The sequence below is a fragment of the Excalfactoria chinensis genome, chromosome 1, assembly GCF_039878825.1.
Source record: "Excalfactoria chinensis isolate bCotChi1 chromosome 1, bCotChi1.hap2, whole genome shotgun sequence".
NCBI lineage: Eukaryota > Metazoa > Chordata > Aves > Galliformes > Phasianidae > Excalfactoria > Excalfactoria chinensis.
In genome coordinates, this window is record NC_092825.1 from 102,733,098 (window position 1) to 102,748,669 (window position 15,572).

General features: G+C 36.5%; 1 protein-coding gene across 2 annotated transcripts in view; it reads right to left on the bottom strand.

The window, feature by feature from the left end:
- The window catches only part of DSCAM (DS cell adhesion molecule), a 424,636-nt gene that overhangs the window by 94,141 nt on the left and 314,923 nt on the right, over nucleotides 1-15,572 (bottom strand). For both annotated transcript variants that reach the window (XM_072332968.1, XM_072332974.1), the window contains exons 12-14: nucleotides 7,168-7,364; nucleotides 4,005-4,101; nucleotides 2,382-2,510 (exon numbers count right to left, since the gene is read on the bottom strand). In XM_072332968.1, the coding sequence (XP_072189069.1) occupies nucleotides 2,382-2,510; nucleotides 4,005-4,101; nucleotides 7,168-7,364 (423 nt within the window). The remainder of the gene's footprint in view (nucleotides 1-2,381; nucleotides 2,511-4,004; nucleotides 4,102-7,167; nucleotides 7,365-15,572) is intronic.

Consider the following 15,572-nt stretch of genomic DNA (forward strand, 5'->3'; position numbering starts at 1 on the left):
GTCTGGAGAAATGAAACACTATGCAACTGAAAAATACCTTCCAGCAACAAAAGAGAGCATAAGATACAGCCCTTGTCACTGCTAGGCAGAAGTAACCTCTAAGACATTGTTCTGGAGTGCTTTCTGGGCTGTGTGAGCAAGGAACTCTATAGGCTACAGAAGAAAGTTCTCACCATCCTAACAGTGATTTGGTACCTGTTGAGGTGTATCTGTAAGACTTCGTGGCAGAAGCTTTTTGTTTGTTTTTGTTTTCTCAAAGAGAGAAAAGTGGTCTTCCTAGTAGCTTAGCACAGAAAAGGACCGCGTTGCATCATCCAGTCACCCCTATGCCCCATGTGGTCTCCATGTCACATTGTGACTTAGACTACACATTGATTCCTGATTCCGGTGCTTCCTGCTTTTTTGCACATTGGATTTCAGTTTATCATTCATAAATCTGTGCTGTCCAAGAATGGATAACAGTTAAACAATTGCCATGCAAGTGAAAATGGTGAAAAAAAATACCACACAAAAGTCAACAACCTAGAGTGAGCTATGATTGGGTAGACTTCCTTCAAATGTAATTGCTAAATACTGCTTGCCATGTTAATTCTCAAAATGCCGATTATTTTGGCCATGCCTCTCTTCATGTTCTCCCCCAGCTTTGGCACAACCCGATTAGTCAGTCAAATTGACATACAAAAGCATCTCTTCAGTCACATGATGGGAAAGTACCATCTAGCAAAAGATGTTTTTGTCAGAGGAGCCATGAAGATTGAACATTTCACACCTTGTTTGATGTCCCGCATTACAAATATAATTGTCTAAACCAGAAGTTTCAAGTAACCATCTTCAGTGTTCTATCTTAATAATTGTGAAAAAATTGTGAGCAAGAATCCCAAAAATTGATCCTAGTTTCTCCAAATATTCAGCCCCAGATGTTATAAAAGAATGTTTCTGTTGTTTGTAGGAAGATAATCCGCTCTTTTCAGGGTATGTCCTCAAGTATTTATCTTCATACACATGGAAAAAAGTATGACTTTCAAACATTGCTCTGGGATAAGGGCTTGGGTGGAAAGAAAAGAAACAAAGACAAAACAAAGCCTGGGAGCTTTGATGCATGTTCCTTGAAGGTATCCTTGCTAGTTCATGTCTCCTAGCCACAGACTCAGAAGGGTGTTTCTACATGTAACCTCTCAGTTACCATGTCCACCTGTACATTATCAATTTCATTTAGAAAGCCATGTGAAAACAGTGATTGATGATTTAAGACTTCTACTTAACAAAGTAAGGCAGAAAGGAAATACACAATGTAGACAAATGAAGGATAGTAAAGATACTTAATAGAATATATTTTTAGTTTTTACATCTCAGAAATAAAAAGAGACTATAAAAATACTACAGCTGTATACATAAACTGAGTGTTTCACTTACCACGTCACATACAGCATTCCTATGTCTGTTTAAAAATAGTGCCACTAACTCCAACAAAAGGCAGTATAATATAATTACTCAGCGTCTTTTTAATCATACTTGGAATATGAAAATGTTCTCCTGTTACAATCTCCCTTCTCAAAATATGACTCCAGGACACTGCTTATCACTGTGCTTAACTTTAAATATGATCCCACAACACAAACACATTTCCAACATAGCTTGAATATTTTATAGATTTCAGCAAACAAAGAGCTCAAGAAAAAGATGATTTTAAAATATCTACCCTAACAGGAATATTTTCCCAAATTGTGGAGTTGTTGTAGTTGTTTTTTTTTATGGTAATCATACTCGTCTCCTTAGATGCTCACTGATGCGACTATAGGGTGACCTAGCAGAAAGGTCTGTGCTTGCATTGCTCTTATCCTTCAGAGTATTTCTTACCCGTTACTGAAAACTCAGCATGGTGCTTTAGCAAACAACCACAAACCTTTTTTTCAACTAGAAATTATCCAGACTCATTGCTAACCTTCCTGGTAAGACGCCATGTATTCACATATTGATAGAATACAACAAAGAATCACCACTATAGGAGAATATGATAAAGAGAGGTGTTTTTCTATAGGGTGAAAAATCCAAATGGAGAAAAGATAGGGATCAAGAATCAGCTAGTAAAATCATCATTACCATCTACCACTTAGTATGCCTTTATTTTGATAACAAAATTTATCCTTCTTACCTGTCTCTTTCCCAAGTAAATGGAAAAAGCAGCAGTTGTAACACATAATGATGTCGTTATTTCAAAACAAGACAACAAATGATGATAAATTTGACTGTGAAAGACTAAGTAAACCACAGCAAAATTTTCCATCAGGCATTTTCAATTTATGGATGGATTATCTTTTATAATACAAATGCAATGATGAAGAAAGTGATGGGGGTTACTTCAGAGGAAGATTATTTCCTACCTGACTTGTTCTTGCATTCAATATCATAGCCAGTGATAGGGCTGTTTCCATCAAATCCCATGGTCCATCTGAGGGCAATGCTGCGTGCTCTCACCTCTCGGATTTCTATCTCAGGAGGGTCAGGGGGCTCTGAGTAAATATACATACACAGTTTTAGTCAGAGGAAAGTTCATGTCCATAACAAGATAACACTAATGAGCATGGCACTGACAAGGCTTACTGGAGGTAAGCTTTCATGCTGAATTCTCCAGTCACTCATTAGTACCCCAAGCCAGTTAATCACTCACTGAAGAATACCCAAGAGAGGAATGAAAAGGCTCTTTTAAACTAAGGCTGATGTAATATTGAATACTAACTTCTGTTTAACCTTCTAACATGCAACATGTAGCTGTATTTCCTTAAAAGCGCTCCAGATTGGACTGTTCATTCTGGGAAATATTTTTGCCTTGAACACTGTATTTTACAGATACTTTCATGGCTTCTACATAAAAGCTGGTGATAGAAATATTAATACTAAACTACTGAAATTGGTAGAGGAAGGGAGGAAGAATTCTGACTCTTTGAGTGTGTTTAAAGTCTTAATTTATTAACAATCAATTTAATGAGTATTTAAAAGACTTAACTACACAATAGCCTCTTTCTAATTCTATAGAATTAAGGATGTAAATAAAGGGCATTTGTACTGAATCTAGTGTCCTTTTAACTTGTCAAGGCAATGTAAAAAGAGCTCAGGTGTAATTGAGAGCCTGACCCAAATTCCACCTGAATTTACTGATAGGGCTGCTTCAGGTGTTGGACTTGATGACCCTTGTGGGTCCATTCCAACTCAGCATTTTCTACGATCCTGTGATTAATCTGCAGATACATGAACTCTTCAGTGAGGAAAAAGAAATTTGCAAGTTCTGGAGACTAGCTGTGTTGATGCTCATAGGCATACAAGCAGAGGAACAAGCATCATAGAAGTAAGCAGTGGCCAGTGGCCAAGTCCCACCTCTGCTCTGCATCTCAAATACTGTCACCTTGGCTGCTCCACAATTTGCTGCTGTCTGCCTGAGCCAAACCCTGCAGAAGGGGAAACCCAGCCCCAGGCAACACAGGTTCCTAGAGCTTGTATTGTACAAACTGACTGAAATTTACTTTGACTAATTAAACTTGAAATATTTTGTTTCTTGATACACAGTAGGTTTAACACTTCTTCATAAATAAAATCAGATTGTTTATGTTTTAGTGGGGTTTTAAGCACATTTGGTTTTTTTTGAAAACAAGGCATTCCTCTATCCCTTCCCCCAGAAGTAACCATCATGTGCTTGCTCTTCCTACTGAAGATGTTAGTTTTAAATATATTTAGTACATCATCAGCTAGTGTATTTAAGAAAAAAAAACTCTGCTTATTAATTTGTACAGACCTAGAAAGACTCTGGAGCTTATCCTTTGTTTTGATTTAATTTGTAATCTGGAAAATGAGAGACTGAGAATCTTAATGCAGCTCCTCATTTCTTTGACAATGAGGAATACACTTAATTAGGAACCAGGGCCTCCCTCCCCCAACAGATTTCTGAGCATGGCATACACTTACTGTACTACAATAGCTGTGTATTTTTCCTTATGTTGTCCTCTTCCTACCTTGCACAGTGAGCTGAATTATTCCACGATCCTCCCCATAAGAATTGATGGCATGGCAGGAAAAGAAGCCAGAATCTTCACGCACAGTTGGCAAAATCTATAGGTGGTTTGAAAGGAAGTGATTGATTGAACAACATGCAGAGAAAATAAACCAACAGCTTTTCTGTGTGGTGCAAGAAAAATTGTACAAACTGTATTATTTGACAGTAGTAAATAGATATTGTATGTTATACACTTACATACATATGCACAATAAAGCATCCAAAATAGTAAGGCTTATCAAAACTAGCAACACTTGGGGTTGAGGAAGCAGGCTATCAGCTCTGCATGTGTAGAGAGGAGCTGGAGCATCACCTATTCCTGTTGCTTCTCATTAGGAGCCTTGTTTCCAGTCACTCTTATTTTGCCAAGCATTTAGCAGTTGGCTGAAATTTTCCATACAAAATGGTGCCTCCTGCTGCCTTGAAAATTTTCCGGTTACTTTTGAAAATAATTCAAGTGGCTGAAGTCTGTGTGGAGGAAATAAAGGGTCAAACACTGCTGGTCAATCCTGCAGCATTCAGAATGATGCTTCATTAAAAAAAAAAATTGGGTGGTTTTTCTTTTGAATTTGTTATTTAACATAGAAAACTGTATTTTCTTTACATACGTGATCATAATGATATTTTTCTGCAGGACCACTGCAACATTCAAAGTACAGGAGAGAGAAGATTCTATAGATGAGCAGATATTCTGAATGCCATTTTCTTATCATTCAATGTGCTCTCCACACTTTATTTACTGCACACAGTTCAAACTGTGCCCTGAAGATAGACTTATTTATTCTCTCAAAGCATTTCCTGTTCAATACTCATTTCAGAAACATGAGAGAATGTATTTTCATAAACCCCTGACATCATGAAGAGTATTACCACCATTTTGTATGGGGAATTAAGAAACCAGACATATGATAATGTTTGTGGCTGCTTGACAAGTTGCCACTTATTAGCTCAGCCATGGTAACTCCTTGTGCTCTTTATTCCTCAGAAAAGCCAAGGTAATATGAGTGCAACACTTATTCACCACTGGCTAAAACGAAGGGATTTATTTCCCTCTTGCTATAAGGATATTGGAGAGTTACCATCTGAAATGTGGTGACTGCTCAGATAAGTTGCATATGTGGCTGAGTTTTAAGCTAGAAAAACAAAAAAAAAAAAAATCAGAGCCCAATCTGATACATCTAGGGCCTTCTTTTCCCCCTCAGAGTCCTTAGCAATAAATAGCATTTCATGTGTTCATAACAGCTTCCTTTCAGTTAAGCTGCAGCTATGAGGGCTTAGTACTTCTGCAAATCAGACCCCAAGGGCTCAAGGCAAGTACCTAGAAAACAAAGAACACACAATTATTGGCCACCTGTGAAAAGTTTGGTTTCAATGATCAGCCTTGCATCACACAGTGTCTTTCATTACTCAACCCTAATTCAACTCCAGAGAAAATCCAAGTCATGCCTGACTGAGGCAGGGGTCCTGCAGAAAAAATAAAAGCTGAGTACACAACTAAAGATCACATCATCATGCACGCACAAAAGAGCACCGAATTAAAAGCTTCAAAGAAAATCTTAATCCCTCATTTTCTTATTTGAGAGTATTTTCTCTCTCAGAATTCAAAGTTTTTTGTATGTAACAAAGATATGGACGTAGGATGCCACAAATACATACAACTGCTTCAGAAGAGAATTCACCAAGCAGGTCTCCAGCCCTCCCAAAATAAATACTCTTTTGCAACCAGGCACTATCCTATTACAATCAATATGGAATGAAGGCAGAGATGTCTATAGGTCTATTCTGTAATTAAATAATATACACAATTCAATTATACTAGTATGTACACGTTCAATCTTGTCCTAACTCATAAAAATCCATGACAGAGCTCCCTCACAGACAGCAAAACCAAAATTTTACTGGATACCATCCAACACAATTTTTGACCAGAAAAGAAAGAGATACATCTTCAGAGTTAAAACAGAATACAGATAGAACCATTAGAAAGCTAGAGAATTATTTGTGAGACTGTGAAAATGCTTTTAGGAATATGGCTGAAAAAATGGAAATCAAGATATTTTACAAATAATATATATTAGCAATTTAAAATAAATATCATTTTCTAAAGCACATGTGAAAATATAAAGGAATGGACTGGAAACTTGCTTGTGCTGTCAGAGTTCAAATGTGAGTGGAAAAGGTTGTATACTGGTAAAGTGAGGACAATATCATTACCCCACCAGCGACACCAGAATAGCAAGAGTTTCCTTTGCAACCATAACATTGGAGGGAGGGGGGGGGGAGACAGGGGGCAGAGCAGGGGTTAAGTCCACAAATCAGCAGTGTTACTCATGCAGTTCCTCAAAGCAACTTATATCAACCACTTAGGAGTTCATAGAGACCCACATACAGATTTATAAACCACATCAAGATGCATGCTTGCCACATCACCAAAGACCTGTCTATGAGAGAAGCAGAAGTGAAGATGGAGATTATGACCACTTGCTATCTGGCTTGATCACATCTGCTACTGTATATGATGAGTGTCAAATACTACTGGTAGCTGTAGATAGGTTACTTACTACTTACTTATCTATGTGTCTTTTCCTCCTATCTCACTTTGAATCTGATGACTAACCCAACTTTGTAAAATAGTAGCTCACAAGTCCCACAGAGTGAAAGAGAGGGAGAAAAAAGATACTACTTTAGAAGACAGCATTTTCATATCAGAACAACTTAATGATTTTGGTGAAGGTAAGTCTGATGCACGTTGAATTAGCTATCAGATATTCATTCAATGCTTATTTGGCAGTGTACTCAAAACTGAGCCAAGCCACTCTAAGGAAGGACAAGCCAAGGCATTAGCTGTTTTGCTACTGAGACAAAGGATGATAGGGGTTGTGAGTCAGGCTTGTTCTCTTATTGGCTCTGGAGCATGAGAAGATGGAAATGGGGAGTGATTTTCCTGGGAGATAGATGCAGACATTTCCTCTACCTTCTCTTGGTGACCTAGCTCATCAAGACTGTGTCATGGATGGGGCTCTGTCCTTCTAGGACAGAAGTAGCTGTGCATCCCCATCAGAATCAAACCAGCCAATAATCTCACACATGTAAATGAGTCATGGGTCACTTTATTTTCTTACCTGTAGAGTAGATATCACTTCGTCTCCAACTTCCTTGGTGGAAACAAGGTAACGGGACATTTCAGGGTTAATGATTCGGTCCTCTTTCTCCCAGCGAACTATGATGGGCTTCTCTCCATGTGCTGTGCAGCTCATCTCCTTCTTTTGACCTTGTGTTGCCAGGGTGGTGTTTGGATAGGATGTTATCATAGCTGGAACTAAAATCAGACAAAGCAACAAAGATGGCATTTCAGTGAGATATCATGTCACAGTGTTGACCTTCCACTCTGGTCTCATTCGGTCTGTTCACGTTTGACCAGATGGTCAAAAATGTGAGAAAGAATTTTACTTTTATGTGAGAAACTCTTAAGAGTGAAGATGAGCCTAAACGGGAACTTAGCAGAGAGGACCTTGGACTGGACAGCGTGGCTACAGAGAAAGATGAACATCCAAAACCTGGCTCCATTAATTTTGCTGCCCACAGGAAAATCTGTACCATGATTAAAATATTCACAGCACATAATCCTATTGTAAATAATAAGCATTCAGAAATTGGGCCAATAAAGAACTGATATAAATTTCTTATTCCTCCTGGAGAGGCAGTCATATTATTATACATTCATCACAAATGCACACAAAGCTAATAGAAAGTACATTTACTTGTTTTATTTGCTGACAGATATATGCTATATCCTTGCATATGACAGTAACGGCCTATCAAAATGAGGGCTCCATTAAGCCAGGAGATCACAAAATGAAAAGAGGGACTGCACCAAAGGACTTACGGTCCATGTGTGTGCTGGGCACATAACTAAACTGTACTGAACTGCAAGTATAATTAAACTGAACACAAACCTATTTTGTGCTTAATACATCTGAAAGTCAGTTGTAGAATCTGAAGAACATTTGAGACAGAATTGTCAATCTCATTAACTATTCAGGAATCTAAATTTTTTTAAAGTTGTAAAGTACTCTCTTGCCTAACAAGAATAGACTTAAAATATAAGTATTTCCATATTTTGGAATGATAATTCATATTTTTTTAAACAGTATGTTATTTTTTAGTTTGTCTTTTTCTTAACATATTATTTGTCCACCAGTTAATAGCAGTTAGGTATTTGTGAGAAGGAAAAAACAATATCTAGAAGTCTGTCTTTTAGTTATGGTAATTTATTTGTTTGAGAGGATCTAGAAAGCCCTTGATAATACTCAGAACTGCTCTCCTCTAAATGTATCAGTCCACCCCTTTTGAAGTATTTGAGGTGCTCATAAAAAGCCTGTTTGATAAGGTCCTGTACTCTAGATCTGCCTCTAGCTCTATGATGCTTGTTTTTATGCTATGCATACTCATTTTTATGCATGAACACTCGCCTCTCCTTATCACAACTTACTCACTCCATCTGAACTTCTCTGGGTATAATTTTAAGAAGATGACACTGGCAGAGAAGCTGGTCTGAGACCTTCTCAGTTCTTCCTCCTGCATAGATTTCTTCTATTACTACCAGACAGAAAACAAAACAAAACAAAATAAAACCAAAACAACAACAACAAAAAGCCCTTATTTAAATGAATTACTAAAATTTCTATTTTGAAATGTTAATATTTGGTGGCATGACCTTTTCACATGTCAGAGCTATTGATGCTTGAATATGACAGTATGTCAGGATGCAGCCATTTCTGTGCAAAGGACTCCTGAACCATAATAAACTGATTTTAAAATTATCAGGGTTGCAGAGCTGTGGGTTAGAATTACGAGTGGGATCTAATTACAGGAAGAAGTGCTTAGGAAAGTCTTGTGTAAGACATGAGGCTCTTTAGGCAGTGATGTAAATTAGTGACAATTTATGTCTTTTTGACTATGTTGCTATTACACACCAATTAGTTTTGTCAAAGAAAAGCATCAGAAGAGTAGAAATGATGAATGATCAGAACAGAAAATTAGGGCAAGTCTGATACCATTGTCTAGATAAAGGAAATAGCTTCAGTTTTACCTGAATTCTTTCCAGATACTGATACTCACAACAAGGGTATCAGGAATGCACTTTCTGGGGACATCATCTTTTTGTGTCTGAACAAAGTAACTATTAAATCTCAACAGTTGTCAATTTGTGGGCCCCATATACATAGGTATGTGCACTTGAATATATCTGCTTTCATCTGCAACACTTAAACTAGATCGATATATTCCTTTATGCAGTAAGAGACCCAATTCAGATGAGTGGCAGGTTATTAAAGAATCCACATTACCATCATTAGTTTTTGTCACCCCATTTCTTTCTTCCATAATCCTTCAGGCTTCCAATGCATCCCTTACTTCTTCATTTACAGCACTTTTGCACATCTATCTGTCTCATTTTCCCTCAATGGAACAAATTCTAGTTCCCTTCAGTTCTCCCTGTCTGCATTTCTCCCTGTCTGTCTCCCACTGCAACCTCTTCATGTTTCCACGTGATTCCTAAACCCTACAGGCACATTTTCTTTCTCCAGTCTCATTTCCCATCCCTAAAGAAATTTTTTCCAACATCTCAAGTGCCCTAAATTACATATTTTTTTCTAAAAATGCAGTCTTCTGTCCCTTCAGTAACTCCCTACTTCTACTTCAAATATCCCATTGCCCTCTAGTGATGAAGGGAGAGTACTTAGCCTACTCTGATTTTTTTTTTCCCTACAAGGTGCTTGAGCACTTGCGGTGCCCATGCCTTGTGGCAGGCGGTCTCAGCATTTTGAGCAAGTGAGCTTTACACTGGCAGATTTACCTTTCACCTTCTCAGGTATCATCACATTGTGTACCCCACCAAAAAATGGGATGCAGGAACTGAATTTAAATGCCATGTACCTTGAGGAGTCTGTCTCAGAGACTTCACATTCCACTCTCCGATACAAGTGTCTACCAAGAGGCCCCTCATGGTTAACATGACCAAATGAAATTACCATCTTGCTTCATTTTTAAAAACAGAGGCTGGCTACAGAAGCTCAATTTCTTTTCCACCAAACTTTCTTAATAAGAACAGCATAAAAATGCATAAAGAAAGATGACTTCATTCTTCAGATGCAGCTTTATCCCCTCTTATCCTTCCCTTCCTGTCACATAATCTTCCACACTGATTCCTTATTACCATAGCAATGCCTCACAGCTAAATATTTCCCCTTCCTCAAAAGCTAATTTTTCACTCTTCACGATTTATCTCCAATGGTCCTAAATCATAAGCTCTTCTTTTTTATCTTCCTCTGTGTCAAAAGATTTCTGGTAACAAAGCCATGTTCCCAAAGATATTTTAGGCAATGTATTTCTTCATCCTCCAACTATCTTTAATCAAATTACTGATGCAAATAACTGAGTTAAATATACTGTCTCTGTTCTGACAAAATAATCTAGAAAACTGTAAACATGCAAACTGAATCTATGGTATATATGTATGAGATATTCTCCTAGGATGTCTTAAAAAGAATTTGAATGAATGCATTTAGAAGTATATTGAGATTATTTAGATGTCTTAAAATGTTCCATCTAAATGTGGATCCTCTCATATTTTTTCAAACACACACACTCTTTGTCAGAGAGCACTGTCCAGACACTTCTTAAACTCTGACAGGCATGGGGACAGCTGCCCTGCTGAGTTTGTTTCAGTGCCCAATCACTCTCACAGTGAAGAATTTTTTCCTAATATCCAATCTGATCCTCCACTTCTCCTAGTTTCAGGATTTCTGCCTGGCTGAGTGTAGCTCCCACATACCTTTACTTCTTCAATGAAGCATGCTTGAAATGGCCAATTTGAGGTCTGACTGTAGCCATCCATGGAGTAGCCCTGCTCCCAGCTCCCCAGAGTGGAAATGCCTACCATTGTGGTGGAAGCCATCTTGCAAGCATCTCTGCCAATCTAGTTATCAAAGACTTCCTCAACAGAAAGTAACAGTATTCATCTAATCAGGTGAACTGTGCCCTCAAAAGTGCCCTTTACACAGATTGTTCAAGAACCTGCAATGCCTTGCTCAGTTGCAGAGGTGTGCTCTCATGATGGATGATGAACAACATCTGCTTTTCTCATACAACTAGAGATAAAGGACAATGTTCTCTAATGGTTTAACATCCTCAGGTAAACATAGCATCATGGATGAGGATAAGAATTTGGATAAGAGAAAGCTGCTCTAAATTTGAATTGTTCTGAAAAAAAAAAAAAAAAAAATTCAATTCCAATTTAATATGTAAGTCAAATTTAGCATGCTGGCCTAATACAGTGAGAATATGCTTCTGTCCATGACACACCAAAAATTCCTTCTTCCCCAGCCTACTTTTGCTTGGGTACAGAAAGTTCAAAAAACCAAATTACTTATATTTAAAAGAGACAAGCTCTCACATTATAATTGTTTTCTATTGATCACCTTATTTTCAAATGTAGTCGACTTCTACAAGTCAATTAGCAAATAACTTGAATTCTTAACTTCACATTCCCTTTTCTGTTGTGACATTTTTGTTCACTGAAGTAGCATCTCTCCAGTATTCAAATGGTACACTGAAATTAGCAGAAAATTGTAAATCAGTGGGTACTTAATGGTACTTTAATGGTATTTAATAGTACTTCAAGCATACGGTTTCTTGGCAAAACTGTGACGTCCCGAGAAGTTGAAAATATTGCTCTTAGCCCTCATCCTCATCCTAGAACACCCTGTTTTTCTTTAACTTCAGTTTTAATTAATGAAATATTGGAAATTAGCAGAGCAAATAATAAAAATGTGTCTTCTTTCAATAATCAGTAATTTTAAACATGAATTTCATGTATGTGACCCAGTCATGTTTATTTACTGTGAAACTTTTCAGAGATGTATTATTTCAGGATAAATATTTTTAAAAATTCAATCTCAAATATCCAAATATTTCATGAAAGTGAATTTTGAATGCATATTTTATTCTACTGCTTAAAATTAGTAATGAATTTGTTGTGTAAACAATATGACTCTCAAATAGAAATATTACTTAGCTAAGTCAACAAGTCACTAAATTATCAATATGGTATACACTTCAAAATCAAAAGGATATCCACTGAAATTAATTACAGCTGAAGTTTCAAACTAGGAGAAATTGTTTCAAACATAAATCTGAGAATTTTTAGTAGGAAAGGAAAAAAAACTAATGAATTAACGTGACAGGCTGAATTATATTTTCAGTGTTAGTTTCAGGAGTCTACAGAATACATTACATAAATCTGGATAATTTGTTGATGAACGTATTTCTACTTATTTATTTTTAATAAGGTAGACCAAATGAAATGGTCCCAATTACTCCCAACCTGCCCTAAATGGAGTACTACTGGCTTTTCATTAGCAATTTTTACCTGAACAGATTTTTGGAAAATAGGCAAGAGCTCCTTTAACAATTCAACAGCATAACTTGCCATGAAAGAAGAGACTGTGCACCATTGAAACCACATATTTACATTTAGTGAATAGTGACAACAATGAGAATTAGGACATGTAAATAATAGAGAAAAAGCAAACATGAGTACGATCAGCCCATGTCCCAGCTATTTAAGTTTGCATCACAAATCCCATATCTAAACATGAGATTCAGCAATATGTAAAATCTGCACTATCAGAACATTAAGCATCCCTACAAGGTAATCTTGAAAAAACTCCTGAAAGAATGTATCACCAAGTGGGAATGAATAAGGCTTCTATTCACTTTAACAGATGATTCCGGCTAGCTATTCCACTGATACAAACAAACTTACTTTGATTAGAAGTATTATTCAACATGCATTTCCAAGCTAGAACAGGCCTTGTTTGATGCTAAGCTTTAATAAGAATGACAATGATGTCTCGAGTACTTGGCAGCTTTACCAGCACCTCACGATCTGATTGAATATGTCAGGGTAAAGGCTGTGAACATTTAGGCTTCATATCTTATTCACTCAGAAGCAGTTTCAGGTCATATTATAGAAAAAGAAGTTGATTTATTTTGCATGACAACTATGAATTTTAACCAAAAGACACATTAATAAAATAAAAAATGCCTTTTCTCTCAAACCGCAGAGGCAATTCTTTCCTCTTCCTGAGGTCTTTTCCTGCATTAGTTTTATGTTTGTATAGTGCAAACTGCTGTCTTCAAATAAAACAAGAGACCAGCAGCTGCTTACAATTTTTGGTCTTTCCTTTGACTTTGACATGGCATCAAAATGAATGTGACTTTCTTTTGCATTGTCATGCAGCTTCAATTCCCATTTTGTCTGACTCTACTTCCTAAAAACCAAGAGAAAGAAAATGGAAAATGATAAGCTGACAGCTCTGCTCCCTGCAGTCAGTTATAGTAAAAGCCTGTGGAAATTTGTGACAAATTATTGTAATCCACATGAGGCACTAGAAAATCAGTATTCTCACAGGTTGTCTAATTGTCAAGAAAAATAAGTGATCAAAGATTCATAAAAAATATAAATAGGTGAATGTGTATTAAATTTTTATTTATGAAAATTTAGACTAAGACCACCTCCTTTCACAATAAATTAATGGACATTCTTATCACCATCATCACAGCTGACAAGTATGGATGCCTAAAAATTTATATTAGAAATATGCATCTATTAAATACACATTTCTAGGGAAACTTTCTCTTTCAGATCAATTACTGTCTTTTTTCATCCTGTATAAACATCAGTTTGTAAACAGCGGGACTGTTAGAACAATTAAAACTAGCAGTATATAATTTTAGATATATTCTCTATTGCTTTGATCTTGAATTCAGTCTGACATCAAGACAGTATCGAGTTTTCACATTAATGAGAGAGTTATTGCTATTGCAATTGTAAAGTACAGTGGCCTAGTTTTTGGAGACTTCCTAAACACAAATCAGTAAAAACCAGAGACTGCAGAATGACATGGGGGAGTGCTCATTTTATTAGAATTTGTTATTCTTTAAGCTTTCTATTAGTGTTCTTTAATGAAACATAACAACTTAGTGGTCATTTTTGTTATTGTGGTGTTTTTGTTGTTGTTGTTTTATTTTGTAGGGTTTTTGTTGTTTGTTTGTTTAAGGCCAAATATCACTGGAAAACATGAGCTTTGATCAGGATATATTTTATGACCTGGTAATTCTCACGAGTCTATTAGGTTTTGGAGGCTGTGAAGTGACATGCATAAATGTCCCTCCTAGAGGAAGAGAAGCAAGCATTAATTGAGGTATTGATGGGTTTAAATGAAGCAGAAACATGCTAAGAAACTCTTGCTACAACAAAAATGAGTATTGGTGAGCAGGGCATGCTGGGACATTAATGGTTTTCATTCACTGCTCATTCATGCATGTAAGTATACTTTTAAGCACGGTGAGTTGGGTCTGTAACAGCACCATTCTGAACTAAAAAGACATGAAATACTATCTACTGATGTATAAGAAAGTGAGCTCTGCTAGAACTAATCTTGCCTGGCCTTCCAGATGAACTGTGTTTTTATTGACCAGATAGCTGCAGATATCCCAATAGCATCTGACACTCTAGTGATCAGAACAAAACTCAAAGATATTAAATTCAGCAAGGTACTCTCTATATATATTAAGGTAGGCATTTGCTACATAAATCCATTAACATAAAATAGAAATAAAATATATATTCTGCATGTTAATATGATCAGAAAGGTGATATGGTACTGTATATACACAAAATCATTCACATATGTCTGGAGGTAGAGTATGTTCACAGAATTAGGCAGTTTCATTCATCTCAACGTCACTTCAGATGGTTACTTAGGATGCCAATAAATGCTGCTCTTTTTAGGAACGATGGGAAAGAACATTCAGCTAGGGAGAAGAAGAAACTAATAGAAAGATCTGAAGGAATTTATTCTAATGGATATTAATCTGGTTTTTCCAGTTAAAATTCCAATGTTTGCTCTCTGTCACAGAGATCATCAGGGAATGGTCTGTGAATGGTCAAACCACCTACAGACTATTAGCTCCACTTGTTGCTTAAAAAAACCTCAAACAGTTGATTCACAATTTACTTTTATATTTCACTGTGAGGTCTTTTTTTCTTCTTTGGCTTCTCAACTGGCCAGAAGTTTCTACACAAAAAAGAGATCTCTTCAGCTGGTCAAAAAAAGAAGATTTTAGTAGAATGGGAGATCACCTTAAAGGCAGCACAGTCCAGGAAAAAGATGATAGATAACTTGCTTGAAGATATTTTTAATATACAAGTCTTATGGAAAAAAAAGGATTTCTAGTATTGAAGACTTATGAGAGCTTAAATAAATGCAGCATTTATAAAATAAATATGTACAATATAATACTTCTGTGAGTTACGTGTACCAATAAACTTCTTAATGGCAGAACATAAGAAAGGTAAAATCTCACTTGTTTCAATTAACTCTAAAGCTAGGTTGCCACTTGGAGAAATTTTTGTTCTTCAAAGTATTTTTTTGAAACCTAAAGGCTGCCTTTGCACTGA